The sequence below is a fragment of the Panthera uncia genome (assembly GCF_023721935.1).
Source record: "Panthera uncia isolate 11264 chromosome A3 unlocalized genomic scaffold, Puncia_PCG_1.0 HiC_scaffold_12, whole genome shotgun sequence".
Classification (NCBI taxonomy): Eukaryota; Metazoa; Chordata; class Mammalia; order Carnivora; family Felidae; genus Panthera; species Panthera uncia.
Window position 1 is genome coordinate 37,648,818 of NW_026057579.1, and position 27,870 is coordinate 37,676,687.

The following is a 27,870-nucleotide window of genomic DNA, read 5'->3' on the forward strand; positions in this document are numbered from 1 at the left end:
ACCCACCGTCGGGCTGACAGAACAAGGGCTCCTTGCAGGGACGGAAAACAGTCTTGGGGCAGAGACAATGGCCGTGAGGCTGTGCACCTCAAGGCTTGGGGCCCCTGCAGGGCCCTGCCCAGCCACAGCCACAGGACCCCAAGGACTGGATCTGCCCCCGGCACAAGGGAGGGTCTGCGCACTGAGATGCCCCACATCTTCCCAACCCTGTGGATGGCAGGGGGCCTCCAGCAGGGGTCTGCTGCTTTGCCTCCCCCCCCCCCAGACCTACAGTTAAGCAGCGGCCAGTGTTGGCATGGGTCTGAGTCCCAAGCTCCAGTCCCCACAGAGCAAGTGACGAGGCCCAGGTAACACCTTTGTGTGCAGCAGGTGGTTCCAGGATAGGACCTGTGAATTTAGGGAACCCAAGCCCTCTTGAGTGGGCAGGAAGCTGCCACCCCTCCCTCTGGAGGGGGACATCACCTCCGTCCTGCTGGCTTGTAACCGTGCCTGCCCATTGCTCTGGAAGGCTCTAGGCAAACATCCTCAAAAACATGGTCCAGGGGCGCCTGGGGGGCTCAGTCTGTTGGGCATCCCACGTCGGCTCAGGTCATGATCTCAAGGCTCATGGGTTCAAGCCCCATGTCAGGCTCTCTGCTGTCAGCACAGAGCACACTTCAGATCTTCTGTTTCTCTCTTCTCTCTCTCTCTCTCTGCCCCTGCCCCACTTGCTCACGCTCTCTCTCTCCCTCTCTCTCTTAAAACTAAATAAACATTAAAGAATTAATTAATTAACTTGAAGCGCCTAGGTGGCTCAGGCTAAGCATCTGACTTCAGCTCAGGTCATGAGCTAGAGCCCCGCACTGGGCTCTGTGCTGACAGCTCAGAGCCTGGAGCCGGCTACAGATTCTGTGTCTTCCTCTCTCTGCCCCTTCCCCGCTCATACTCTGTCTCTCTCTGTCTCAAAAATAAATATTAAAAAATAATACTTAATTTAAAAAACAAAAACATGGTCCAGAACACTGGCGGCCTCACTCACAAGACACAAGGAACACTGGAGGCCCCTGGAGAACTGCTCCCACAACCTCAGCTGGGTCTTCTGTATGTGCTCACGTGTTGTATTCTTGAAACAGGAAGAGGTTTACTTTTTACTAGGGATTCTGACGCACAGAGCGGAGAAGCAGCACAGGTGATCATAGCAGACAGTTCTGGAATGGCTCCCAGTGGACCTTGCCTCCCCATCCTGTGAAATCCCCTCCCTGAGCTGGACTAGACATGGTGGCTCACTCCTTGTGAGCAGAATATAGTGATGGGACGGCACATCACTTCCCAGACCAGGTCACAAAGGACCATCACGGTCCTGCTCTGGCCCTTCCTCGCGACTCTGACACAGCCAGCCATTGTGTTGAGAGCTGCCCAGCAGAGGGGCCCAAGGGACAATGAGCCGGATCCTGCCCATAGGCACGAGGGTCTGGCTAACCCCAAAAAAGTCCTCATCCACGGGAAACGTGAGACACTTAATATTTGTTTTCGCAAGACACTAGGGTTGGGGTAAGTTTGGGCAGTAACACCTGAAGCTCCTGGAGAAACCAAGGCAACACAATAACACCAGGCGCTCACCTGTCAGGTCTAGAGGACTTTTCCTTTCCCCAAAACCTGCGTTTGCAGCAAGCAAAATTGTCCCTGCTTGGACAGTAGTGGAAAGGAACATAGATTTTATTGCCATTTACAGGACTATTGGCTAGAGTCACGTGGGTTCTTTTCCAGACAGAAATTCAAAGGAAGACAGTAATTCAAGAGCCCACTACCATTGTTGGTACTTGACGATCATCATGTTTAAGCTTTTATTTTATAGTTGGGACAAAGGCAAGAGCAATTCTGAGTAATGATTCCATAATGAGACTTGGCTACAATATAAGTGATAAAACCTCACTTGAGAAACAACCCCCGGAAACCTCTTTCCTCCCGGGCGCTCGCTCATCTGCGGTTCAGAGGCCGCCGTCGCCCCGCCCCGCCCCGAGCAGGCGGCAGGTGCGTCCGGGCCCACGCGCGCGCGCGCGCACTGCTCCGCTGGGGACACGTGCGCGGCGCGCTCACACGTGTTCCTTGTCGAACTCGCACAGGAAGTGCATGGTGACGTGGCAGGCCACGTCGTTCCAGCCGCCCGAGGCCACCATCTCCACGCAGTCCTCCTCGTCGTACGCGTTGTTGGGCTCGCCGCTGCGCCACTTGTTGAAGGTCTGCATGGGCGAGCGGTCCGAGTACACGAACGTGCCCTCCCTCTCCAGGTCGTTGATGCCGATGAAGACGCGGGCCAGGCCGGCCTGCGCGATGTAGGCGGCCATCAGCCCGTTGGCCGCCTCGTCCTTGGGCATGCCCAGCGTGCCCCCGCGGCCCTGGCACGACAGCTGCGCGTCCACGTAGCGCTTCTCCTCCTTCACCAGCAGGTAGATCTTGCTGTCGGTCTCGCGCACGCCGGCGACAGCTGCGGGGGGGGGGCAGTGCTGGAAAGTGAGCGCTCGCGTTCTGTAAGCACACTCGGGGCGCCGCACGCGCACACCCGCGGGACGCGGACGTGGGGATACGGCCGCCCGAGTCCCTCCGTACTCCCTCCGCCCCGCCCCCCTGGGCTGGGGTTGCGCGTACCATTTTTTATGAATTTCAGCTCCGCCGTCAGCTGGCTGACCTGGTTGTCCGTCTCCCCGATGGCCTTCCTCAGCTGGCTGCACTCACACGGGATGCCTGCGGACGCCGGCCCCTGTGTTAGTGAGACCGGACGGGACCGTGCCCGGGGTAGCAGCCCCCGCCCAGATACAAAGTGCATTCGGCGAGGAACAGGCGGGGCCTTGGAGGCCGGGACACCCAGATAGCGGGCTTCCTCCCCAAGGCGACGGGAGGGGTGCGGGAACTTCAGCAGGACAGGACCAAGCCCGACCTGTTTTATTTTATTTGTACCTTAAAGTTTATTTATTAAGATAGCGCATAAGTGGGGGAGGGGCGGAGGACGACAGAGAGAGAGAGAAAAAGAGAGAATCCCAAGCAGGCTCCCTGCTGTCTGTGTGGAGCCCACACTCACGTACCGTGAGACTATGACCTGAGCCGGAACCAAGAGTCAGAGGCATAACCGACAGAGCCACCCAGGTGCCCCAGAGACACTGTTTTAAAATCGGGCTCTGTTTTCCTGGGAAGGAAGAGGGGAGGTGCAGGGGAGGTGGGTGGAGGGTGGCCTTGTGGCAGCAACTCAGACTGTGGGGTTGGGGATGGCGAAGCAGAGAAGCAGAGAAGCCAGAACATCCGAGGAAATGAGGGCCCAGGAGCACGCCTGCTTGGGATTCCCTGTCTCTCCCTCTCTCCCTGCCCCTCCCTTGTCCATGGATGGACCTGAAGGCATTCTTGCCGCGTGAGGTGAGCCAGGCAGAGAAGACAAATCCTGCAGAACCTCACTTACATGTGTGGTGGGGGAGGGGAGCTGGAGGCAGGGGGTCAAACGGTGCAGACGCCCCACCCCCACCCCGGCTAAGATAAATGCCCACCAGGGATCCGATACACAAAGTTAACACTGCTCTGTAGCACACGGGACGGCTGCCGAGAGACCCGGTCCCCAGAGCTCTCCTGGCAAGTCCTGCTTTCTTCCGTCGTTTCTTTTTATTGTGTCTACGCGAGAAGACGGATGTTAGTGGAACCTATTGTGGCCGCTTTGCGGTATCTGTGGATCAAACCATCGTGCTGTACGTCTTAACCTTCTCCGGGGAGGTATGTCATTATTTTTCAATGAGATTGGGAGAAAGTGCAAGTTTTAATACATTTTTTTACAAACCCTTGGGCCCCCTGCGCCATACCTGGTTCTCCATTAGGGCCGGGGGGCCCTATGTCACCAGAATCTCCTTTTTCACCTGAAAAAGGCAAGCAAAGTCAAAATCACCAAGTGGAGCTGGGACACGTCACTCAAGTTCAGAATTATCAGGGTTAACAACGTTCCGTGTGTCGTGTCCTAGGATCTTCCCCTGGATAACAGTGTTGTTTCTTCCATGTGTAACATCCTAGGAGTTTCCCCTGGACCCTCTTTTTGCTGTGAATACAGAGAGTTGTATTCTATAGATCTCTAATTCTTCAGGCTCTCTCGATGTGACATGGGACACAGGCCTATCACTAGATTTTAGAGACTGCCAGACGATCCTTCTTTAAATCGACTCCAAAAACCCCAGATGTCTCATAGAACAATGTGTAGGTTCATGTCATGAACCTTTAACCCCCTGGGTCAGTAACAACTAACCCTGACTCCTACCTGTGCCCTCATGATGGCAGGGAAACTCAGGGAGAACGTGTCATGTGGGCACTGGGGTGGACCGGGGGACAGTCTCACCCCAATGGAGTACAGAGTCCTTCCTGAGCCCTCTCCAAGGGCACCAGGGCCCCCACCTGGCCTGTCACGCTGCCTCCTGGAGACAGGATGTGCCATGCAGCCCTCCTGCCCAACCTTGCCCCGCAGCTTATAAAGGAAAGGCCGGGGGGGGGGGGGCGCCTGGGTGGCTCAGTCGGTTAGGTGTCCGCCTTCAGCGTTGGGTTTTGTCTCCCGGGGGGGGGGGGGGGGGGGGAGCGTGCCAGGTCCGTCCAGACGACCCCTGTGACTCTCACCAGCATCAGGGCTCAGGAATGACAGACAGGGCAGCCTGACGAGCACATGAACTAAGCTGCATGAGGGGCTTGCTGGCAAGCTGTCCCGCGGTGAGACACAGACATGTATTCAGAGCACACGCTGTACGTGAAAAGCACACACACCCCTACTCGTATGCCAACATCCATGGCGCTCTGCACAGCACCTAACCAGGACCTAACGGGTGGAAACAGCCCAAATCTCTGCCGACAGACACGTATGAGTAAGTAAGAGGCGGTGTGGCCATGATTCAGCCTTTTAAAAAGGAAGGAAATGCTGACCTAGCTACAACGTAGAGGAGCCTAGAACACGTTACACTCTGTGACAGAAGTCAGACACAGATGACAAATCTGATAGGGTTCCATTCACGTGAATGACCTAGAACCTGGAGCACAAAGTCATGGGCCCTAAGAGTAGTAGTGAGCACGGCTGAGGGAGGGGACCGGGGGACGCTGCCTCACGATGACCGAGTTTCTCTCCGGGGCCATGAGAACATTTTGCAAACGGTGGTGAAGGTGGCACAACAAATGTACTTCATGCCACCGACTTGTACGCCTGAAAATAGCTAACGTAGCAGATCTCATATTAGGGATGCTTTACCGCGGTTTTTCAAAGCCTTTGCAAAGCACACGTCTCTCCTGGTGCCACGCGGATCTATCTATGTGCTCTTTACTTAAGGAGTGGGCCATCCCGAACAGGTGCTCCCCGGAGCACCTGAGCTCCGCTGAGCTGGCCGCAGCACCCGTCACACTCCTGGCCGAGAACCTGCCGGGGACGGGCTGAGGCCGGGGGAGGTGCGTGAGCACCGATCAGAACAAACCATCTGAACCCACTCGCAGCCCAAACCCCCGAGGCAGGTTACTGAGGCAGAAGAAACCCGGCACCAGAGTTGGGCAGGCCACGCGGAACCTGCCCCCTGCGCCGCACCCTCACGTTGCCAAGCCCTGGTCGTCCCCAGCCTCGGCCTCCTCATTAGCACCCTTGGGGGGGGGGGGGGGGGGGCACCCCCGTGGCCTCACTTACTGAGAGCACAGGGCACACCAGGGGCCCAGGGAGGGTTTGCTGACTGGGCGGCGAGAGAGACAGAGGGGCTGTGTGGCTCGAGGCCACATCCCGACCTGCCTGGGCCCCAGTTCCCTGACCTGCCTGCCCCTGCAGGGCCGTACGGTCAGAGGAGGTCTCGACGCGGACCCAGGCAAGTGCAGGCGTCTCGTCACTAAAGGGCTGCCCTCACTGGCTGTTGCCTTCCTGGGCCCCGTTCGCACTCAGAGACACCCCACAGTTTCAAAAAGTCACCAGAGCTGGAGGTGGACAGACAGCGTTTCCGGAACACCATCCTTCCATTAGTCAAACGGGGCTCCGGCGTCTCGTTAAACTGGTTACGGAAGTGGTAGTGACCGTCCTGCCAAGCACACCAGCCCCGGATCCCCCTCCTGGGTGCCCTGTGCGCCCTCCAGGACAGGAGCCCTCGCCCCGCTGTGGTGGGCGCACAGCCAGCAGGTGAGTCTGACCACCACTGCCCGGTGCAAACCCTGAGACCACAGCATCACGTACAAAGCACACAGAAGCACAGCCGCCAGGCGGGACTGGCCAGTCTGCAACCATCCCCTGAGCCTGGGAAGGGATAGGGCAAGAAGTGCGTCGCAAATACCTTTAGAACCAATGGGACCAATTTTTCCATGGCGACCCACACTGCCCTTCTGTCCTTTGTCACCCATGTCTCCTGTAGAAAACAACAAGATCAAAGTTGGTTGGTGCGTAGGTAACCCGGCATGCCTCCTGTTCAACATCGCACACGCACACGCGCACGAGAGGAGACGGAAAATGTACGTCTGTCCTCTTAGTCTCTTCAAGGTCACATATGTGACGGACCCTGGAAGGTTCTTCACAGGTCGCTGTTGATACGTTTTCCAGAGGAAGACACACCTCGCCTAAAAGTCACACACACTATGGAACGAAGGGGGCCCGCGGTGCATCCCTAATCCTGAACTCAGTCGAGGCCCCTCCGGTTACGTCCATGGACAAGGTTGTCTGTCCTCCGTCCCAGCCCGTCTTCCTGCGCCTGGCCCCAGACCAAGTTGAGCGGACCACACTCCTGCAAAGGGGCACACGGGTCACCCTCCACCGCCCGCTGGTGGGGGAGAAGGAAGGGAAGGAGGAGGGCGAGGAGGATCCTGGGAATGGTCGTAGGGTCACTAGTCTTCCAGCGAGGCCGGCTTACACACCACCTGCAGTCCCATCACCGCAGCTTGGGGGGTCACCAGCCCTGTGCTGCCCCTCACCTCCTCCATACTTCCCATCACCGTAGGCTGGCCCGGTGACTGGTCCTCATGCCATGACCCCAGTGACGTCCTCGTAACAGTCCCCATGCGACTGTCCTTGCCGACCAGCTCACTAAGACCAAGAACGGCCCTCCTCACCCACTCACGGAACCAATCACGTCAGTGGGGGGATTTTCTCAACACTCAGACTTTCTCCCACAAAGTGTCCCGAAACTGTCAGCATCCATACCTGCCTGTCCGCTGGTGATCGCCACAGACCGCAAGCCAAGCTGGCCAGCGTCAAACAAACACGCAGAACATTCGGTAGAAGAAACACAAGATCGGCTTTAATTTAAGAATCTGAAACTACATGAAACTCAGCATAAGCAGCTCGGCAGGAGAGACGTGGTCGGAAGGACCGTGTGTGACACAGTTGAGGCTTTGTCCTGCTGTCCTGATGCCCACCCTCTCCTTAACCCTGAGGACTTCCCAGCCAAGAGCTCTTAGTTTTGTGATATTCCCTAAGTTCGGGACAGAGACGAGAGGCTTCGGATGAGCTGCAGCTCAAACGGAAACATGCCCGTCACAAACAGAGCTGGCTGAGGCTCACACAGGAAGCACACTCACGCCCATTCTCTTACACGAGTGACTCACGGCACAGAGGAGACGCAGAGGACTTGAGTGGCTTGTCCGGGTCAAGTGCCCGGGGTACGGCAGGGCCAGGACCGAGCTGTGACCGCAGATCTGAGACCCCACGGGAGGCGGGGGACGCCACAGAAACCGAGGCCAGGCTGGCCCAGCCACCACAGAGGCGACTCAGGCCACAGGACCTGCGGACTGCGTGCTGTGCCAGTGCCAGGGACACGGGGCGACAGGACTGAGACCTGCGGGGAAGATCTGGGGGCGATCAGACACCTGTAACGGGTGTAATAACCAGAGAGGGTGTGAGTAAGCCCTGGGAGGGGCCTGAACCCATGGACCGGGGTGGAGGAAGGATGGAGGGGGGTGGGAGTCAGGGAGGAGAGTGACAGGATGCCATTGGTGCTTGGCCCGCAAAGGGGCTGGAAGGGGGGGCAGACACAGGGTCGGGGGAGGAGGCCCCGGCGGGACGGTGTGGGAGCAGCAGTACCAAATGTCATGGACGGCCCATGTGAGGGGTGACGGCGGCAGCAGGGGACCCCCCTCCCCGGGCACGCGGAGGTGGGGGAGGGCAGGGAAAGGGCGCGGTCCCCTGGACTGCGCAGCTGGGGTGTGGGGCAAGGCTGGCCGTGACTCAGTGTGCCTTGAGGTCCCCCGGCCGGTGCGTCCGCGGTTATTGGCAACAGGCAGCCTGGTGACGTCGCCCCGAGGGGACGGGCCCCGGGGACCCCCACTGCAGGAGGGGGCGCCCGCAGGGTCAGAGCCCAGTGAAACAGGTGGGACTGGGCGAGAGCATGAGGCCCGGGGTGGGTGGGGTGGGGGGTCCCAGTGGGGCAGCAAGGAAGGGCGGGTGCGGAGACGGCGCCCCCTAGTGCGGGGCAGCCCCCACTGCGCCAGCCTGGGGCACAGCGGTCCCTGTGCCGCTGAGCGCTATCTGCGCTGCTCTGTCCCCATCCTCGCCAGCCCTGCCTCCCGTCCTCAGCCAGACGACCCTGAGTCGCCCGGCCACACTCCAGTCACCAGGCCGGCCCATCCTGCCGACGGGGTCCACGGGACAGGCTCGCCTTCATCAACCCCAACCGCGAGCCGCCAGGGCAGCAAAGGAAGACGGCCAAGAACAGGTCTCAGGCCAGCAGTCAGCCCCGCACGTGCCTGCCCGGTGATCCCGCACCAGACAGCGCCGCCCACGGTGAAACACGCCTGACATTCGTCTTCCCCCAGGCCGCACCCCTGACGTTTCCGTTCGCCCCTGACGTTTCCGTTCTCGCTGGACCGGCCGCCTCAGGCCGTTCTTTGTTCATCTAGCGATGACACCTCCCCCCCCAGGCAGAGTGTCCCAGCACGGCCCGACCATCACCTCCGCAGGGAACTGAAGTGCGCCCCACCCCACCCAGTGTCCGCTGCTGAAGCCCTAACCCCTAACCGGGGGCTGCAGGTGGGCCTTGGGAGGTGACCGGGCTTAGATGAGGGCACGAGGGTGGGGCCCTGGTAGGAAGGAGAGACGCAGGTGGGGGAAAGAGCGCCGTCCCCCGCCGGGGACGAGGTCCTCACCAGAGGCAGCCAGATCTGGATGTCCAGCCTCCAGCACCGGGAGGAATTAATCCCTGGTGACTGTGGCATGTCCACTCAGCCTCTTGCAAAGAGCGTTCTGCGGAAACATCAACGTTCCCTGGGAGGCGACAGTGTTAGTGCTGCGCACGGCCTGTGCGCCCCCTGCCGGCCTCATTCCCCAGGCCTCCCTTCGAAAGGCTAACCTAGCTGTCCCCCAACTCTCCACGGGGCCCCCTTCCTGGGGCCCCGGGAGGGATCTCGAGTGCCAGAGAAGCTGGGCTGGGCCACAGGACAGGTGTCAGGATGACCTCAGCATGTGTGCCTCTGTAACTGTCGCGAGTCCCCCACACCTGAGGTCGTTTTGCTTTTTTTCACTCAGCGGTCAGCCGTGACGGCAGTCTGCTGGGACATTCGGTGTCTCGTCCTCACGGAGAAGGTCAGGCCCACTAAATACCACACAAGCTCCGAACGGCGCTCCCACGAAGGCAGCGTCCAGAGCAGGACGTCTCGGTGGAGACCGCCCGACCGAACCCTGTCTCCAGATGGGAAGGCAGAGGCCCAGAGAGACCGGGAGGCTTGCACCCGCGCTAACAGGCTGGGCCCCCGCTGAATCCCCCGACACAGGGGCAGGGCCGCCAGATCCGGGAGGATGATGGAGTGCGCCTTCCTGTCCAAAAGCCCGGACACGACAGAGGAGACTGGGAGCCACAGTAGAGCACAGACTGGACGTGAGGGTGGCCTCATCACGTGACTGAAGAGCCTGCTGGCCGCTGGGAAGATCCCACCCCGAAATGTGGGAGGGGATTCTCCCTGAGCCCTACCCCCGCCCCCCCTGCCCCGCACAGAGAAACTGAAAACAACACCTGGCCCTAAGCCCCCATCCAGACGGCTCGCCTCCCTCCCGCACAGGGAAGGGGTGGGGAGAGCCAGAGGAGAGTGGCTGCTAAGTGTTTTCCCCACCTCCACAGAACGATTAATTACTGATTGATTTCATCAGCGGAAAACGCGCCCTGAGGGTCCCGCACACATCCTGCCTTCTGAGTAACTTGAAACCAGGGAGTAACTTGAGAGCGTTTGGCTCTTGGCCCAGCTCCGAATGGCACGGCCAACATTAACGGCCAATGTTAAGGCCAATGTTAACGCTGATTCAAGGTCGCTGCTGTCACGTGCCCCCCCCCCCCCCCCCCCCCCCCCCGGGGAGAAGTGGGGGCCCGTGCCTTGGGGGCTCTGGGGAAAATGGGTGCCAGGAGGGACATCGCACAGCTCACGGAGCAGGGTGACAGAGGTGGTCGTGGGGCCCTCGGCACGCTGGCACCCGGGTCTCAGACATCAGCCTCCGGAGCCGAGAGAGAATAAACAGCTGTCGTTTACACCGCTGGGCCCGTGGTATTTGTCGCGGCAGCGCTAACAGTCCAGTACGCTTTCTCTGCCCCCAGCGAAACTGGGATTCAGAGAGGCAAAGCCACCCACCTCGAGTCACACAGTGAGCTGGGCAGGCCTGTTGTTCAGTGGCCTGGAGCACGGACCCAGCACATGAGACCCCGATCGCAGTCCTTTGCCCATGCAAGCTGGGACAAGTTACGGTCCTCTCTGTAAAGGGGACCCTGGATCGCTGAGCACATGGTAACGTACGTTCGTTCAGACTGAGGTCTCCTTCTGCAGCCCACACCTCGGCTGAGGAGCAGGGGCTGGTCTTCCAGCACCAGAGAGGCTCCCCGTGGAGCCAGTCACACCCGGAAGGCTACACTGCCATGAACGGGGCTGAAAGTATGCTACGGACTTAGGGGAAGACAAACACCACCCCCCGCCCCGGGCTGCCTCGGCCGAGGCTGAGGACACCTGGCCATGGGGACCCGGGACAGCTGCCAGTTGGCCCCGCTTTACCTATCGCCAGACTGTCCCTTTTGCCCTCAACAATGTCCTCTTCCACCGGGCCCCCCTCCACAGGCCCTGAGACGTGGCAAAACCCGGTCGTGCCACACACCGAAACAACCTTACAGGAGGGCCGGTGTGGGGAAGGGCCGGCCCTGGGGACCTCGAGGCCTGGGTGCAGGTCAGAGACTCCACACCTCCATGCACGGCTCCCACCCGCTGCAGACCTGCTTTCACTGAGCAGAATGAGCAGAGCCGTCCTTTGCCGGTGCTGGGCGATGCACACACGAACATACACACACACGTGCATATACACAAGTGTGCGAGTATGTGTGCACACGCGTGTGCACATATATACATACGACACACTCATGCAAGCACACACCCATACGTGCCAACATAAATGCATGTGTAAATGCGTGTCCTTGTGTGCACACACATACGTGCCAACGTGCACGCGCCTATTCCAACATACGTACACACGTAGAAGCATACGCACAACGCATACACCCGTGTGTGTGCACAAGTGCACGAACACAAACGTATCTTTCATCCGCACACCTCTCGAGGTTGTGAAGCTGGTAAGCACCGGCTGGGCTTGAACCCAGACCAACAGGGCACCCAGGAGGCCCCCACACACACTCGCCCCCTGCCACAGCCCCTGTGCACTGACCTATCCCTGGGGTGGCTACCGTTCCCAGTAGGAACGTTCTGTCTCTTGGGTGTGTTGGAGACGCAAAGGTAAGAACCATTAAACTCCCCCGAGATGGTCAGCACATTCTCCATAGCGATCCCGGGCGGTTTGTGTAGCTGACTTGTTTTGACTCGCAGACGTTTCTTGGGCGGAGAAATAGTGTGGTAATAAGCCCGGAGGCTCTCACGGGAGCACCGATGAGAACGAGAGCTCTTGGCCTTTTTGCCTGCTTCCGGGAAGGTTTTCTTGCCCTCCAAACGACAAGAAGCTTTTTGCAAAGAGCAAACAAATTTCCCTGCCTCGGATGTAGGAGGTGATTGGAAATGCACCAGACGCACTTAGATCCCATCCCCGTAAGTTTGAAGAGCTGGTGGAGGCTCCCCAGGGAGCCGGGAGCTGACGTGATGTCCCTCCCTCGTCCCGTCCCACTAATGAGAAGCGTACAAGAGCGTGTCTGTCCTCTAGACACACAGGAGGAACGAAGGAGCGGGAGCAGAGCACAGCAGGCACGTGATTCTGATTAATTTTAATGAAGATCTCACACAGTCCTTTGAAGTGGAGACGGGGGAGAGAGGGCACTCGGAATTCACTTCCTCAGCGATTTTTAACGAAGGGTAACGTGCACGTTGCAGAGCCCAGAAAGCCTGTCACCGACACAGGGTCGCCCTCCACCTTGGCGCGCCAGGAGGGCCCTGGCTTCCAAGGGGAGCGGCCCGGGGGCCCCCCTAATCTTGTCCTCCTAGCAGGGCGCCTTGAAAACGTGGATGACACACTTAGCAGGCCGTGTCAGCAGAGCCAGCCCTGTACGGTTTCCACCTCGCTGTGCAGGCTAGAAATGTGCAAATTACGCTTATTTCAGTAAAGGACAAAGGACAGCAGGAGGTTTCTGAAGCCCCTTCTGCTGGACTCTGTTATTTCAGAAAAGGCATCCATCGGCTGGCGGGCACTTTCTCCTGTTTGAGTCCCCCTGGCAGGGGGGCCGCTCCGTGTGCCCACCCGAGCCCCTCCCCCTGCCCCAGCACACAGCAAATCCGCCAGAGGCCCCACGGGACGCGGTTGCACTTTACGGGATCCGAGATGAGAAGGGCACCCAGGTGAGGGCGAGCAGATGTTCACGACCGACCTGCAGCGCAGACGCTGGAACGCTGTTCCACGCGGGAACAGCACCGCTTGGGCGCCTGCCGACGGGTGCCCGCGTCTCAGCCGCCTCCGGAACGGAAGCTGCGCTGTAACGAGGGCCCGGCCGGTTCCCTTGTGCACCACGGTTTGAGAAGCAGCAGCGGAGCAGAGCCAGTGAGAAGAACCCAGCTCTGCGTGGCCCGATCCTTGGCCACAGACCCACAGACCCACGTCTGCACCCCTGGGGCCCTCGGCGCGGCAGACAGGGTCACTGCAGATTTCAAAGATATTTGAAGAGGCTGAATTTCAAACTATTTTTCAGTTGATCGAGGTCTTTCCAAGCGCCGGGTCTCGCGTGAGACCAAGATGAAAGCGGGTGGGTCACGCCCACCACGCACGGTGCGGACTTGCCATTAAAGGCCAGTCACCCGCGGGGCCACTTCCGAAGGACCCCAGGAGAAATGCCCCTCAGGCCTCGATGCCAGAGACAGTTTGCAAGCGTAAGCAGCTCACGTGTTTTGCCAGATGGAGTCCGAGTCCCATTGTCTTCGGGACCTGCAAAGCCCTAAGAGTAGGTGGCAGCCTGGGGGGGGGGGGGTGCAGGGGGGCCCACGACGTCCCGGAGCCCACAGGACCCCCTCTGCCTGCAGGTGCTCGTGCTGTGGACACTCGCGCTGCTTCACAAAGAGAGGAAGTTTGAGAGTCGCTGACCTAAGTGGCTGTGTCATCCTTCTGGCACTGATGTGAGAACTTTGGAGCCATCTTGGCGGGTCACCTGACCGAATGCAGAGGACCTCACTGCGTGAATTTCATCCAGATAACCTCATCCGGGGGCTCCTGGGTGATCCAGTCGGTTGAGCGTCCCACTCTTGACTTTGGCTCAGGTTACGAGCTCCCAGTTCATGGGTTCGAGCCCCGCGTCGGGCTCTGCTCTGACAGCACGGAGCCTGCTTGGCATCCTCTGACCCCCTCTCTCTCTGCCCCCCTTTTCTCTGCAGATGCATGCACTCTCTCTAAAATAAAAAAAATTTTTATGTAACAATCTCATGTTATCCATACGTATTTTGTGGTGTCCAAAATTTTCTACCTTAGCTGAAACGTAATATGTTGTATTTTAAACATGCCATGAAACAAAACAGAATGGGGAGAAGGGGAGGGAGAGAGATTAGCGGATTAGCCGTGGAGGCAAAGGGCGATCTAAGGGTCCCTCCCACACTTCCAGCAGCAGCCCCGACAGTGAGGGGCACTCTCTCCACTGTGGGGAGCAGCAGGCCCCCATCAGCGGCTCCTAGAGATCTGCCCGAGATGTGAAGGAGGGGCTGAGCCCCAAAGGCAGTGTTGGGACCACAGATCCATCCAGTCCCGGGACTTCCCCAAAGGGAGGAAGCCCTGCTCTGGCGCACTTGTGGAAAATGACTCGTCGGGGAAGGGACCCACCCTGCAGTGGTGAACAGAGAGGAGGGGAGGGACTCGCCCAGACACTGAGCCAGAAGGACAGGAGGCTCAGGGTGTCGTCAGCACTCAACGAGACCCAAGGCTGTGGAGCCTCAGATGAGAAAGTGGGTTAGAAAGTTGAGGGCAAGACTCTGCACGTGAACCTCCTGGCACCGGTTGGACCAGGTGCTGGAGAGAGGTTCTGGGGACCCTCAGCAGCCACCGTGAGGCAGGTGGACGATGCCGTGTGCAAGTGGGAGCACCCCGAGAAGGGCGGAGGACCCCACCGCTGAGGCACGGACGGTGCCCCACCTGGGACAGCCAGATCACAGCTGAGGAAGCTGCAGGGCGGTGCTGTGGGCAGGAAGCCGGCGTCAGGGCAACCGGGTGAAAGCTCAGAACGGCAGCATCGGTCACCAGTAAAATGTGATAGAGATTTAAGTTTTTTTTTTTTTAACATTTATTTATTTTTGAGACAGAGAGAGACAGAGCATGAACGGGGGAGGGGCAGAGAGAGAGGGAGACACAGAATCCGAAGCAGGCTCCAGGCTCTGAGCCATCAGCCCAGAGCCTGACGCGGGGCTCGACCTCACGGACTGTGAGATCGTGACCTGAGCTGAAGTCGGACACTTAACCGACTGAGCCACCCAGGCGCCCCAAAATGTGATAGAGATTTAAAAACCAATAAACTTTTGATACTTCTCAAGGAGTCCAGTAATATTTACATGGAAAAAAATGATTCCGAGAAGTGAAAAAAGGCGGCGGTCCCTTTGCCCACGCCCAGGTGGTGCCCAGACTGCTAAGAGCAGACACGTCCTGGACCCCCGGTTCCTGCAATGCTCGCTGCTGTCCGCATGCATCTCCGCGGGAGAGAAGAGCCTTCTGGAAGCTACAGGTGTCGCAGACCGGACACCAGGAAGAGTGTGGCCGAGCGGTGGCTGTGAGCCACTAAAACCCTCCCGGACAGGAGGGGAGGGTGGGAAAGAGGGTGGGAGGACCCTCAGGCCCTGAGCGGCTGCCACCCCGTGCTGCACAGAGGCCGGGGGGAGGGTGTCTGTGGAGGCCCCGGGAGCTGAGCTCATCCTTCCTGGGAGCTTTGCTATAGGGGAGCCGGGCCTGGCACTTCCGAGGTTGCCCACAGCTCTCTCCACATCCAGCGCAGACCGTGAGGGCACTGTCAGCACGCAGGGTATCTGTAGGAGGCCAGAGACTACAAACCCTCACCCCAGGGACACCTGCTGTAGGTCCAGCCACCTTTATAAAATGCGCCAACATCAAAAATCAGCTCGTGGTCTTTGCCAAAAATACGGAAGGAACGAGGAAGGGGCGCCTGGGTGGCTCAGTCGGTTAAGCATCTGACTTCAGCTCAGGTCATGATCTCGCGGTTTGTGGTTTCGAGCCTCCTGTCGGGCTCTGTGCTGACAGTATGGAGCCTGCTTGGATTCTCTCTCTCCCTCTCTGTCAGCTCCTCTGTAGCGCTCTCTCTCTCTCTCTCTCTCTCTCTCTCTCTGCCCCTGTCCCACTCACTCTCTTTCTCAAGATAAAGAAAAGAAACAGCATGCAAATTTATGTGAACAACGTAATCACAACAAAGCAAAAAAAGGCACGAGAAAAGGAAACATACTGAAAATAAGTAGCAGTCTCTGGGTGATTTTAGTATAGCTGACTTTCTCACTTCCGGTATGCATAAACCTTCTATCAGAGCACCTGTTACTGCTGTGCGTTGGAGAGAGCTGAAACAAGGCAGTCACTTAACGAAGGCAGGACTTCACTGCCACTTGCCTGTTGAGCTCAAACACGGTGACTTGGAAGACACATCAGTGAAACGGGATCGTGAGATGAAGTTGCGAGCATCTAGGATTGGGGAGCTAGCCCACTTCCCGGCTGCACAATATAGAATCGTCCCCACAAAGAAGTGGAGAAACATCCTCTTACCACCGTGTAAATTCCATAATTAGTTCCGTAATAAAACAAGAGGTACATGTACAGCACTTTCCACTTTCCGGAGAAGTACGGTAATAAACTGAAAACAGCAAGCGCTGTAGTTCTGAGATACTGTTATCACAACCCAAGCACTTTGCGAAGCACAAGCTGACCACGGAGCCCGCCCCGCCGGCCCCCCGGGGTCGGCTCTCCTCCCGGTCAGCTGGGCCGGCTTGCTGCAGGGGCCCCAGGAGAGGGGCTCCTGCCTCCCTCACTCCTGCGTTCGCTCGGCACACGGATGGAGTGCTCCAGAAAACAGGGGAAGAGTGCATAAGGAGGTACGCACAGATAGCCTTTTTGAAGTATTCTCAGGAAACGTATTCTAAGGAGATATTCAGAGGTAGGAAAAGTATCTTACGTATCAAGAAGAAAAAGAACCCAAAAGCATTTTTTTAAAGGCTGAAAAAGACACAATAGAAGAACCAAAAGAAAAGAAATACAAATGGCTTTTAAATACACGAAAAGTGACTCTGCTTCATTCATAATAAGAGAAGCAAAGTGAAGCCTCCTAAGGCGGCATTTTCCTGCGGTCAGACTGGCAGCTTTCCCACGTCCGCGAGGGCATCGGGCGACGGTTCTTTGTGTTGACCGTGAGAGAGTGCATTGCCTCCATCCTTTGGGAGGGCAAGATCGACCAAAATGTCAAATGCTTGAACACGCTGACCTGGCGATCACGCTGTTAGAAATTCACCTTCAAGCCGTACTCATACACGCTTAAAAAGGACACATACTGGATCATTCTCTGCAGCAAACCCCCCTCCAGGAATGGAGCCCAGTTGAAGCAGGATGAGTCCACACGCGGAATCCCACGTCACCACGGGGGAGGAGGCGGGAAACATGTCCGTGCCCACATAGAATGATCTCGGGGACATATTGTTAAGTGAAAGAGGGAAATGCAGATCAATACGTGTACAGTGTAACCGTCTGCACAAAAGGAGGGAGGAATAGAGCGTACACGTGCTTGCTGATTCGATTCGCGGACTATCTCTGAAAAGAGAAATCAACCCAGTGGGGGGGAGGGTGCCAGGGAGCATGGAGTTTCTTTGAACTTTGAGAAGGAGTAGGCTTTGAACTCTGAACTATGAGAATAGTTCATTTATTTTTTTAACTAATTTGTTAGGAGTGAAGGAGAAAGCAAGAGATAAAAATCATCAGGGATGATGGAGGCATCGTGACCAAAATACTGAGTCTTGAACGTGACCAGGGGCTTCCCAGGTGTGTGCAGCTGTCCGACTCATGACTCGTGCATCAAAAGGAGCATGTCCAGAAATCATACCTCAAAAAAGTGAAAAAGTAGTGCATATGCTTGAACACACAGTAAAGCCTTGCTTTGTGAGCATAATTTGTCCGAGAATCACGCTTGTAATCCAAAGCACTCGTATATCAAAGCGAGTCTCAAGAACCATTGGCTCGGATGTGATCACGTGACGTCCAGTGTCACGTACGGCCCGTATTGCAAGACATCGCTCGTTTACCAAGTTAAAATTTATTGGAAATGCTTGCTCGTCTTGTGGAACACTCGCAGAACAAGTTACTCGCGATCCAAGGTTTTACTGTATGTGCTCAATGGCCTTTATCTGCGTTGTTGTAATAACTTTTTGAAAACTGGAAACCACCTAGCTCTCCAGTGTTACGGGATCGACTGGGGGACCAGCTGGACGGACGGCAGCGTAATTCCCAGAGCACAGTGGGTATACGCTGGCACGCGCCTCTACCCCGTCTACTGGGCAGCGACTTCGCGGGTACGATCTATTTCCTGTAGGACTCAGCACGGCCCCCGGGGGATAGGGACAATGACACTGCTGTACTAAGAAGGAAGCAGAGTCAGCAATTAGGGTCTTTTGGCCAAGGTGGGGGAGCCACTGTGTAGCCCCACACACACCAGCCAAGTCTGTCCACTTGGTCCTTTGCACACCCCCATCACTGCTCGCACGCCTCCTTATCTGCTCACACACCTTCTTATCTGGTTAAATGTTCCCATCACTGCTCGCATGCCTCCGTCACTGCTCGCACGCCTGCTTACCTGCCCGCACGCCTCCACAAAACTGCTTGAAATCCTCCATAACTTTTGGCACACCTCCGTCACTGCGTGCACTTCTCCATAACCGTTGCACAGTCTCACAATTGCACTTATATATGTAATGTTCACAAATGATCCCCATTTTGCAGAGGACGCTGGTGAGGGGCTAGGCCAGGACTGAGTTTCCATGCACGTAACCACCCTATTATGTGGGAAGGGGCACGCTGCACCCTGGTTCACTCCAAGGTGTCAAATTCCTTTTGAATCCCCGCCCCCCCACCCCCCACCCCCCACCCCGTGGCTCCTGCAGGAGCCAGAGCACCAGCTCTGTCCTCTCGGGCAGATCTCTGAGGGGGCAGATCTCTGAGGGGCCGAGAAGGGCCAGACCTGGGGGAGGGAGGGGGGAAGGAGCGGGTACCTTTCTCTCCCGTGGGGCCGACTCTTCCGGGCCGTCCGGGTGCACCTTTGTCCCCCTTCTGTCCGGCATCCCCTGTGGAAGAAGTCACCGCATTTAGGACCTCGTTCTGGGCTCACGCTGCAGTGTGACATGGGGAGGACTGACAGCAGACGGCTTGTCACCGTATCTGAGCGACCAGCCAGGCCCCGTGCCCTCCTCTCCCCCACCCCAGCCCCCAGGAGATTTCATCTCTCATTCCGACCATCTCCCACCCCCGCAGGCCTTCACCCCTCCTCCCAGCCCCCATCACGAGATCTCAAGTTGCCCCGCCCCAAATCTGTGTGGGCTCTGCCTCCACCCCCTGTCTTCCCTCCAGGGATGTTGTATGTCCCTCTCTCCAGTCATGCCTCCGAGCCAGCTCGCCCTCTGGTGCACAGCCCTCCCTGAGACCCTCTCTGACTGCCCGGCTCCCCCTCCGCCCCCACGGCCACTTGAGGGGCCCAGGGGTCTCTCGGATCCCCCATGGCCAGGTGTCCTTCTGGCCACGCACCCTGCGTCTGGCTGATGCACCCGGGAAGAATAATCAGGTGCCCACGTCAGCACCGCCTGGTCCCTTCAGCACGAGCCCCCCACCCCCACCCCGCCACCTCCACCCCCACAGCACGTGCTCCTGCTTGGGGGCCGGGCACCTGTGACCAGGTGGGCACATCCGCCTGATTCAGTTCGTTATCAAGGTGGGTCCTGCTCTCAGTCACTCTGCGCGTCCCCAGATGTGTCCTGCTCTCCGCCCACACTACATGCCCCCGCCTTTATCACGGGTCCGGGCACGTTTTGGTGGCAGTCACCCGCTGTTCTTTTATCTGTTGCTGATTTCATTCAGAACTGAAACAGGGAGATGGGCTGTTAAGTCTCCTGAGACCCCACACTGGCCACAAATGGACCTGATGGTTTTTCCCCAGGGATGAGTCCGTCCTACAACTTTCCTAGTTCCGGTGGCCACACTGATGCTCCCAGACTGCAAGCCCGGGCCCAGCTGTCACCTCGGCTTTTCTGTGTCCCTCATCAGCTAAGTGCAACCCCCGCCCGGGTCTGTGAGGTCTAACTGGCCCACTCCCTGTCCTGTCCGTGCTCTGTCCCGGTCGGACTGGCCCTGGTGACTGCCCTCAGGCTGCCCATGCAGGACAGACGAGCACAGGACGCAGAGGCACCCAGAAGGAGTGGTGCAGGCGTGGCTGGAGCAGAGGACAGGGTCCCAATATTGGGGGGACATCAAGGTCCCCCCAGTCCTCCCCCACCCCCCCAACGCACACCTAAAACACAGATCCGATGATGTTATTTCCCTTCCCAAAACCAACAACAAGCTGAATGTGGTTACAAATAACGTCCCGTTTCTAAAGCCGTCGTCCTCAGTAGGTCTGTGGCCCCCGCGTTGACGGCCACCCTCTCACCTGCCTCTCCAGTTTGCACCCCCAGTTCCCTCACCAGCCGCCTCTTCTCTCCGGAGGCTGGGACCTCGTGCCACATCCCAGCCATTTTTATATGGCTCGTCCGCCTAATCGGGGCGGCGTTCCTCCTATGAGAGCACATGGGTGCCGCCTGCGGCCGGGGCACCTGCCCGGGTGTGCGCCGTGCCCGCCAGCGTCTGCGTCACTCTGGTCCTCTGCGACTCTCCTAGGCACTCACACGTGGGGAGAGGCTTAACTGGGTTACAGATTCCCCAGCGGGATTCCCAAAACTGATCATCTGGCTGGAAGGAGGGGACATTCCATTTAAATTTAAGTGAACGAAGAGAGGGCACCTGGGTGGCCCAGTCGGTTAAGCGTCGGACTCTTGATTTGGGCTCAAGTCATGATCTCACGGTTCGTGGGTTCGAGCCCCACGTTGGGCTCTGCGCTGACTGCAGAGCCTGCTGGGATTCTCTCTCTCCTTCTCTCTCTGCCCCTCCCCTGCTTGCTTGTGCTCTCTCTCTCTCTCTCAAAATAAATAAATAAGCCAAAATATTTTTAAAATTTAAGTAAACAAAGAGAAAAGCAAAGTGAGTGCCAACAGAAACTAGAAGACAGAGCTGGCATGTCACCGTCACCTCCGTGCCACAGCCAGGAAGGCTCTGGCCAGCCCCCCGGTGAAGGGTGTGCTGACATAAGCCTAGCCCACATGCGTGGCCCTTAAATCTCTGAGTAGTTTGTCTTTCTTCAGAGAGGGAATTATTACAACAGCAATTCTTGGAGACACATTGAGAGACCAGTGGGAAATACCAACTAACAGGATGAACTCACCACCAAGAACGTGCAGACATCTGGGGACACCAACGTCAGGAAAGAGAAATAGCAGAGGAACAGAACTCTTGGGGCAGTCAGAGCCTGCTCTCAAATCACACACTGAACATCTTCATCAAGATAAGACATGGGGCACCTGGGGGGCTCAGTCGGTGGAGCGTCCGACTTCGGCTCAGGTCATGATCTTGCGGTTCATGAGTTCGAACCCCTGTAGCTCAGAGCCTGGATCCTGCTTCTGATTCTGTGTCTCCCTCTCTCTCTGCCTCTCCCCCACGCACACTCTGTCTATCTCTCAAAATAAATAAATAAACGGCTTTAAAAATAAAATAGATGAGAGAATAACTATCTATGAGCAAAATGAAAAAGCACTGAAAAAGAACCAACTAGATCTTGTACACGAAATTAATTTTTGAACGGAATCGCACTACAGAAAGGCCGAGAAGCAGGACGGCCCATGATACAAGCTAGCTCCTGAAACAAGAAATGAGGCTGAAGAAGTTTTTTTTTTCACAATGCAACACGAAGAGATAAAGAACTGGAAAGCTTTGTTTGGACTTAAAAAATAAAAATAAAAATAAAGCTATCAAGTTGAGAGTGAAGAAAAGCCCCACCAGTCCCACCATCCACCTTAAAGGAATTCCAGAAAAGGGGGAACAGACATTGGAGCCGTGAGAGTGTGCAGATTTAACAGCTGGGACCTCGGCACCAGGGGAAGGTGTAAAAGAGCACGTGGCAAGCGCCCACGGAGAGCCACGCAGGAGAGACGAGCAGAAACAACCTGGACGTGTCGGAGTGACGCACGGAACGTCGAGAATGAAGAGGAAGTTGCAGCGGCTACCCAAGAGGAGCAGGAGTTTGTAAAGGCTTCCTGCGCGTGAATGAGAGTCAGGTTGACATGAGAATCGTCATTTGCAACGCGGGATGCAAGATAAAGTGAGATAAAATGAGGCAACGATTTCAACCTGAAAAAGCCATGATTCAGTTGAGCGATCGGAAAAGGCCCCTCTGATGAAGGGACTTCTAACCGAGACGGGCTGTTGCCAGGCAAGGAACAGGGAAAAGGGTGCCTGAGACGGGGGTTGGGGGGCAGCACCTGCACAGGTGAGGGGCCAGGAGACCGGGAGAGACTGGTCCACAGGAGCCCACGAGGGCGGGGAGAAGCCAGCGCTCAGACCTCAGGCTTGAGGGCCACATGAAGCCACCAGGGCCGTTACAGGGTCCACCGGCCGTGTCGGGGGAGAACAGCGTGTGCTACTGCAAGGGTCCCCGCGGGGGCGAGCGTCCATCGCCGCACGTGCAGCAGCAGCAGCAATCTGCTGTCACGCGCCACGTCCTTGGCCTGAAACTCCTTGATGGCACAACTGCGGCCCGCTCTCCAGCGGCTTCACGCGCCTGCGTCTAACCTGGTCGGACCGGCGTGCGCAGCAAGTATCTGAGGCACCGACACACCCTCACAGCCCCGAACGGCCCCTCGTGTCCCACAAACCCCTCTTCCTAAAGCAGGAAAGGTGACTAATATGCATCATTAAACATGAGTCTTCCTAATAACATGGGTTTTCTTGGCCGCTCTCAGATACTTAGAAAGTCCCTCAAACTTCGTTCTCCCCACGATTCTGCTTCCTTGACAACCGACCGTATTAGCCAACGTGTTGCGGCCCCTACTGGTGGCAGGTGCCCTGAACTCCTCTGTGGTCCCTGTGGCTCCGTCCAGAGCCCAGAGTCCGAGACCCCCCCGCCACCTGTGCCGCGTGGACTCTCCAGCTCCGGGGACGGGAGGCGCTGCGTCCTGGAAAACACCAGCCGCGTGGGTGTTGCTATGAGAAGCTGCGTCCCGCCCCTCGCCGTTCTCGCCCAAACTCGGGAGTGGTAGCGCCGGGGGCCACAGAAACCATCGGCAGCGGGACTGCCTCCTGGTGACCTTGGCCTCCTCCTTGGAGCAGAGCCCTTGATGTGCTTCTCAAGAACAAAGCTGCTTTCGAGGCACTGGTCACGGTCGGCAGGGTCCGAAGGGCCTGCTGTCTGCTGGTCTCAGGAGGTGGGGTGGCTGGGAACCTCTCCCCTCAAAACTTACACGAGTTCTGGGGCGCCTGGGGGGCTCGGTCGGTTGAGCGTCCAACTTCGGCTCAGGTCATGATCTCACAGTCGGTGAGTTCGAGCCCCGCATTGGGCTCTGTGCTGACAGCTTGGAGCCTGGAGCCCGCTTCGGATTCTGTGTCTCCCTCTCTCTCTGCCCTCCCCTGTTCATGCCCTCTCTCTCTCTCTCTGTCTGTCTCAAAAATAAATACACATTTAAAAAAAACCTTTTTTTAAATCAGTCGTCTCTCTCTCCAAACGCACAGCGAACGTGCTATTGTTAGGTCTGAATAGCAGATCCCAAGTGCCAACACCAGTCGGCGCAGAAGGGCCGGCAGGAGTCGGGTCGGGAAAGGTTCTGAAGCCCAGTCTGGATCCGGCAACGGACAGGGGAGGCCTGTGTTCGTGTCCCCGTAGCGGCCCTCCCTCCGGGCCTGGCCCGTGGGGTCTCAGGGACGTGTGGAGAACGAAAGAAGAGATCGTTTACGTGCGCGTTTCGTGTTCAGAGCGGGGCCTGTATCGCGCCCGTATTCTCACCTCCGCTGACGGACGCCCGCGCGCCAAGCTGGCTCTCGTGGCCGTGCAGGCCGAGCGTGGCCGTCCCAGAGAGGGCAGCAGGCCGGGTCGCCCGTCACCGGGGCCACTCACAGGCGGGCGTTGAAGCCACCACGCCCCCGAGCCCACCGAGAGTCGTCGGGACGAGCCCCGGCGCGTCTGCGCTCGTTCTGCGCTCTCTGCCGCCGGGGGCGTCGTGTGGGGGCGGCGTCACGAACTCTCTGCCAGGTCGGACCAGGGGGCTGCGTCCAGCGGCAAGGACGACTGAGCACCCGGCCCCATGAGGCCGCGCGCAGGGGGGCCGACCGAGCGGGCCCGGCCGCTGCAGACGGCAGAGGGAGGGGCTCCTGTTGCAGGGGACAAAAGTCTGCCGCATCCTGAGCTTGCGTTGCTTACGAGCCCCGAATCATTTGGTCTTTTTTGGCACAGATTTCTCTCGTCTCCCCTCCCCCTGCTGCCCAAGCTAAACAGCAGAACGGTAAAATCCGGACGCCGAGTAAGGGCTCTCTGCATCGGGTCGGCCAGCTCACGGCCGTGTCACCCCCTTGGTCCTGGGTCACCAGGAGACCCCCAGGCCTCGCCCCACCCACCCACCCCCACACACAGCAGGGGGACGGTGGGAGGTGTCGGCAGGCCAACGAATGTGGCTGTGACGTCACCTCACGAGGTTTCCGTGTGTTCAGTCGTCCCCTTGAACACATACAACCTGCCAGTTATACCTCAATGAGGCTGGACATAAAAGCGGGACGTCCAGGTCGTAAGGACTTCGCTGAGTGTGAGAAGGCGTTCTCTATGGAATTGTCCCTTTGGGGTGGCCAGGCCGGTCACTCTGGGGCAGGGCTGCGCTTGACCAGCACGTCTGGAAGACACGCTCCGCGGCCCCGAAACATCCCGCACGGCTCCACACGACCTGGAAACGTGTCTTGTTACGTGCTAGAGGACAGGCCCTTGGGAGCACGGCATCCGGGTCCTGCAAGGAGCCCCACCCTGTCCTGCTCCCCGGGGACTCCTGCCTGGTCCACGCCGAGCTGGGGCCTACCGCCTCGCCTCCCACAGGTCTCAGGAAGCACCTGGCTCTGACTTTGGTGGCAGCCATTCTCGTCACGGGTCCACAGCCCCTAAATGTGAGTCTACGTCCTCCAACGATCTCCGCTGGGAGAGCCGCAGGCATTCCCGCAAAAGTCCCATCCGGCAGAGACCAGGCTTTGGGGCCCGGGGTGCGCACCGTCCGAGTGGGAAGGGGGCAGAATGGAATTCGGGGGCACGCGAGGCAATCAGTGCAAGTCGTGGGCCGGCCCCTCCCGCCCTTGCCTCTTGCTCCTGGAGCGGGAGGCCCAAGCTCGCCCACCCCGTGTGGGGCATGTGCCCTGGCCCTGATTTGAAGTCTTTTTATAACTCTGAACAAGAAGCCCACATTTGCATCTTGCACTGGGGCCCTCGAATGGTGGATCCCACTTGGGAATCACAAGGTTGTGGAATCTCTTGCCCGAGCTACGGAGAAACCAGGGACCTTTTCTGAATGAAGATGCCAGTCTGAGGGCCCTGACTCTTTCCCCTGTGCTGGTGCCTGCCCCCCACCGGCTCGGCCGGGCAAGGTCCACCGGGAGTAAATTATATGCAAACCAACAAGAGAAAAGTTTTGGGGGGTTTTGCCTGTTTGTTTTTTAAAGTAGGAATTTAGAGCTCTCAGGAACTGGTGTAGGAGCACTGGCTTCGTAGCCTGAGTGACCCAGTTTGTTTGGCAAATTGCTAAATGTCCCTGGGCCTTGAATGTCCTTATCTGCAAAATGGACCAGAGGCTGGGACGCCTGGGCGCCTCAGTCGGTTGAGCGTCCGACTTCGGCTCAGGTCGTGATCTCGTGGTTCGTGGGTTCAAGCCCCCCGTCGGGCTCTGGGATGACAGCTCGGAGCCTGGAGCCTGCTTCGGATTCTGTGTCTCCCTCGCTGTCTGCCCCTCCCCCGCTCACGTTCTGTCTCTCTCTCTCTCTGTCTCAAAAATAAGTAAACATAAAAAAACGGGCCAGATGAGATCTCACTCTGCAAGTCATTTGCGATAACCTGTGTGGTGCGTGGACCACACGTCAGCAGTGGCTTGTAGCTTCAGAATCACAGGATCTCTTGGCCAAAGAAAGTGTGCACATTATGTAGTCCAACCCTTAATTTTGCAGATGGGGAAACTGAGGCGCACGGAGGTCAGACCCTGAGCTGGCACTCGGCTGCGCACGGAAGGCCCCGGTCAGGGTTACCTTTGAGGCCCGGGACGAGGATGTGCAGGGAACAGGCATCTTCCGCCGTCTGCTGAGGACGCCCAGACGGGAGCAGCCACAGGAAGGCCAGGCCGAGGAGAGCCAGGCCCCTCCTCATCACGAGCGCGTGCGGGACGCTGACTCCTGCAGGAGGGAAGGAGACACAGTGACGGGAACTCAGAACCCGGGGCCAGGGCGCAGGTAGCTGTCGGGCCTGTCCCGGCGTTTGGGGCCCTCCCTCGTGGGCCCGCCCGTGCCTCCCCTGCCGGCCCCGCTCGGACCTCCATCCCGACGGCGGCCGCCGGATTCTCGAGTCTGCTTCCCTGTGGCGGATACTTGGTGCACACGGAGGCAGGGGCGGGGTCGCGTGGAAAGTACCACACTTCTCCCAGCACAGTGGCCCCGCAGTCCCCGGGCCCAGGACCACCCCAAGCCCCTGAGGAGCCTGGCTCTGGGGCCGTGAACGTGCGTCTCCTGCGGTTTCCTAACTGGCATTACCGTAGGCCCCTGCATTCTTAAACAATATGTTGTGCAGTTTGCTCGGTTTGGGACTTTATAAGGCACCATAGTCCTCTGAGCCTCGACTGTTTTACTCAACCTTCTGCCCCCGGCTCACCCACGTTGCCACGTGCAGCTACAGCTCATCGATTATCTAAGTCTATCACCTATACCACTGAGATCAGTCCCTGGGGTGAGGGGGGGCAGGACGGGGACAGACCCTGGAAGGCGCAGGGGCACATAGCTGGCCGTGCGTCCCTCCCCCAAGTGCCGGTGGGGAAGGCTTGGTGGCGACACCCAGACACCCCCCACTCCGAGACTTTTATGTTCACATGGCACAGCGTTTGGGCACAGCCGCGCGCCCGGCTTCGGGCCAGCACCGGGACCAGTGCCCGGGCCGCATCACGGCTCCGCTGTCAGCCTGCGCTCACCTTAAAGGGGAGGCTGGAGCCCCCGAGGTCCCCCTGAGGAGGAGCCATGGAGCACGAGAGGTCTGCAAGGGGCTGGGCCCACGCGCGGCAAGCACTTGCTGAAGACAGCATGATGCTGCCGTCACCACGCGGCGTGAGGGCCCCGCAGCCCGCGACGGCTCCAGACAGGGGAAGCCAGAGTCTCTGAGCTGAGACGTCGGTGCCCTCCTTAGCGTGCCCACGCTGTGCCGCTTTCTCCATGAAAAGGAGGCAGGCAGAAACCACCTGCGCTCCGTGACACCTGCATGGAGGCCCCAGCTCCCATCTGCGTGACCACGGGGTGGACTGTAGAGGGTAGGGGTGAGGCTGATTGTCCCTCAATGGGGGAGAAGAGAAGGCCCACGGAGGTCAGCACACTGCTCCCGTCCCACCGGCCAGGGGACCACAGATGGGGGACGAAATCAGCTGCCCAGAGTTACCCCTCGTCGGTGGGGACGGTGGGGTCAGGACCTGGGGCCTCCTGACGCACCTGACCTGTCCCCTCTGCTCCCGTCAGCCACCGAGCACCAGAGTGGGCCCACCTGCCCCCTTACATCACAATCCCGTGGCTTTTATTGTGTGTTGGTTTATGTTTGGTAGAGAGAAAAGGAGCCACCATTTATTACCTAACCCAGACACGTTGATCTTATTTAGTTCCCAAGACCACCTGAGGACCTCGCTTCTCGCCATGAGGGTGGCGAGGCCCAGGCCGCAGGAGGCTGAACGGCCAGCGTCGCACCACAACTGGACCAGGAGGCTGGCGCTCGGCCTGTGGCGCTCACACAGACTGCAGGAGGGAGAAGACGTGCGAGGTCGCCCACAGCCCACAGGGCTGACCTTTGCCCTTTCCCTTCTCCTCTGCCGGCTGGGCCGGGGGTTCCCGAGCCCACAACGTGGTCGGGAAGTACGTCACGCCCGCAGCTGGCAAAGCACTCAGGGCACCCTGGCCGAGTGAAGGAAAGAATCCGTGAGTAAATGAATGAACGAACGAACGAATGCACAGAAGTTCAGAAGCACAACACACAGAATTTGATGCTCTTTTCCTGCTACTGCCTGTCCAGCTCCCCAAGGGTTTTCCATGCCTGACGTCCACACGTGATTCCCAGGGCCAGCCCCTCGGACACACGGCCGCTGCAGAGCCAGGGGCCCGCGTGGACACGGCCTCGCAGT

At 58.3% G+C, this 27,870-nt stretch overlaps 1 protein-coding gene across 2 annotated transcripts in view; it reads right to left on the minus strand.

Annotated features, from left to right (window-relative positions):
* Positions 1-1,845: 1,845 nt before the first annotated feature.
* COLEC11 (collectin subfamily member 11) overlaps positions 1,846-27,870 on the minus strand; it is a 28,532-nt gene continuing 2,507 nt past the window's right edge. The window contains exons 2-7 of one of the 2 annotated variants that reach the window (XM_049652604.1): positions 25,754-25,897; positions 18,625-18,696; positions 6,285-6,356; positions 3,819-3,872; positions 2,626-2,721; positions 1,846-2,464 (exon numbers count right to left, since the gene is read on the minus strand). In XM_049652604.1, the coding sequence (XP_049508561.1) occupies positions 2,073-2,464; positions 2,626-2,721; positions 3,819-3,872; positions 6,285-6,356; positions 18,625-18,696; positions 25,754-25,871 (804 nt within the window). In that variant the 5' untranslated portion in view covers positions 25,872-25,897 and the 3' untranslated portion in view covers positions 1,846-2,072. The remainder of the gene's footprint in view (positions 2,465-2,625; positions 2,722-3,818; positions 3,873-6,284; positions 6,357-18,624; positions 18,697-25,753; positions 25,898-27,870) is intronic. The other variant, XM_049652603.1, reaches the window with a different exon arrangement.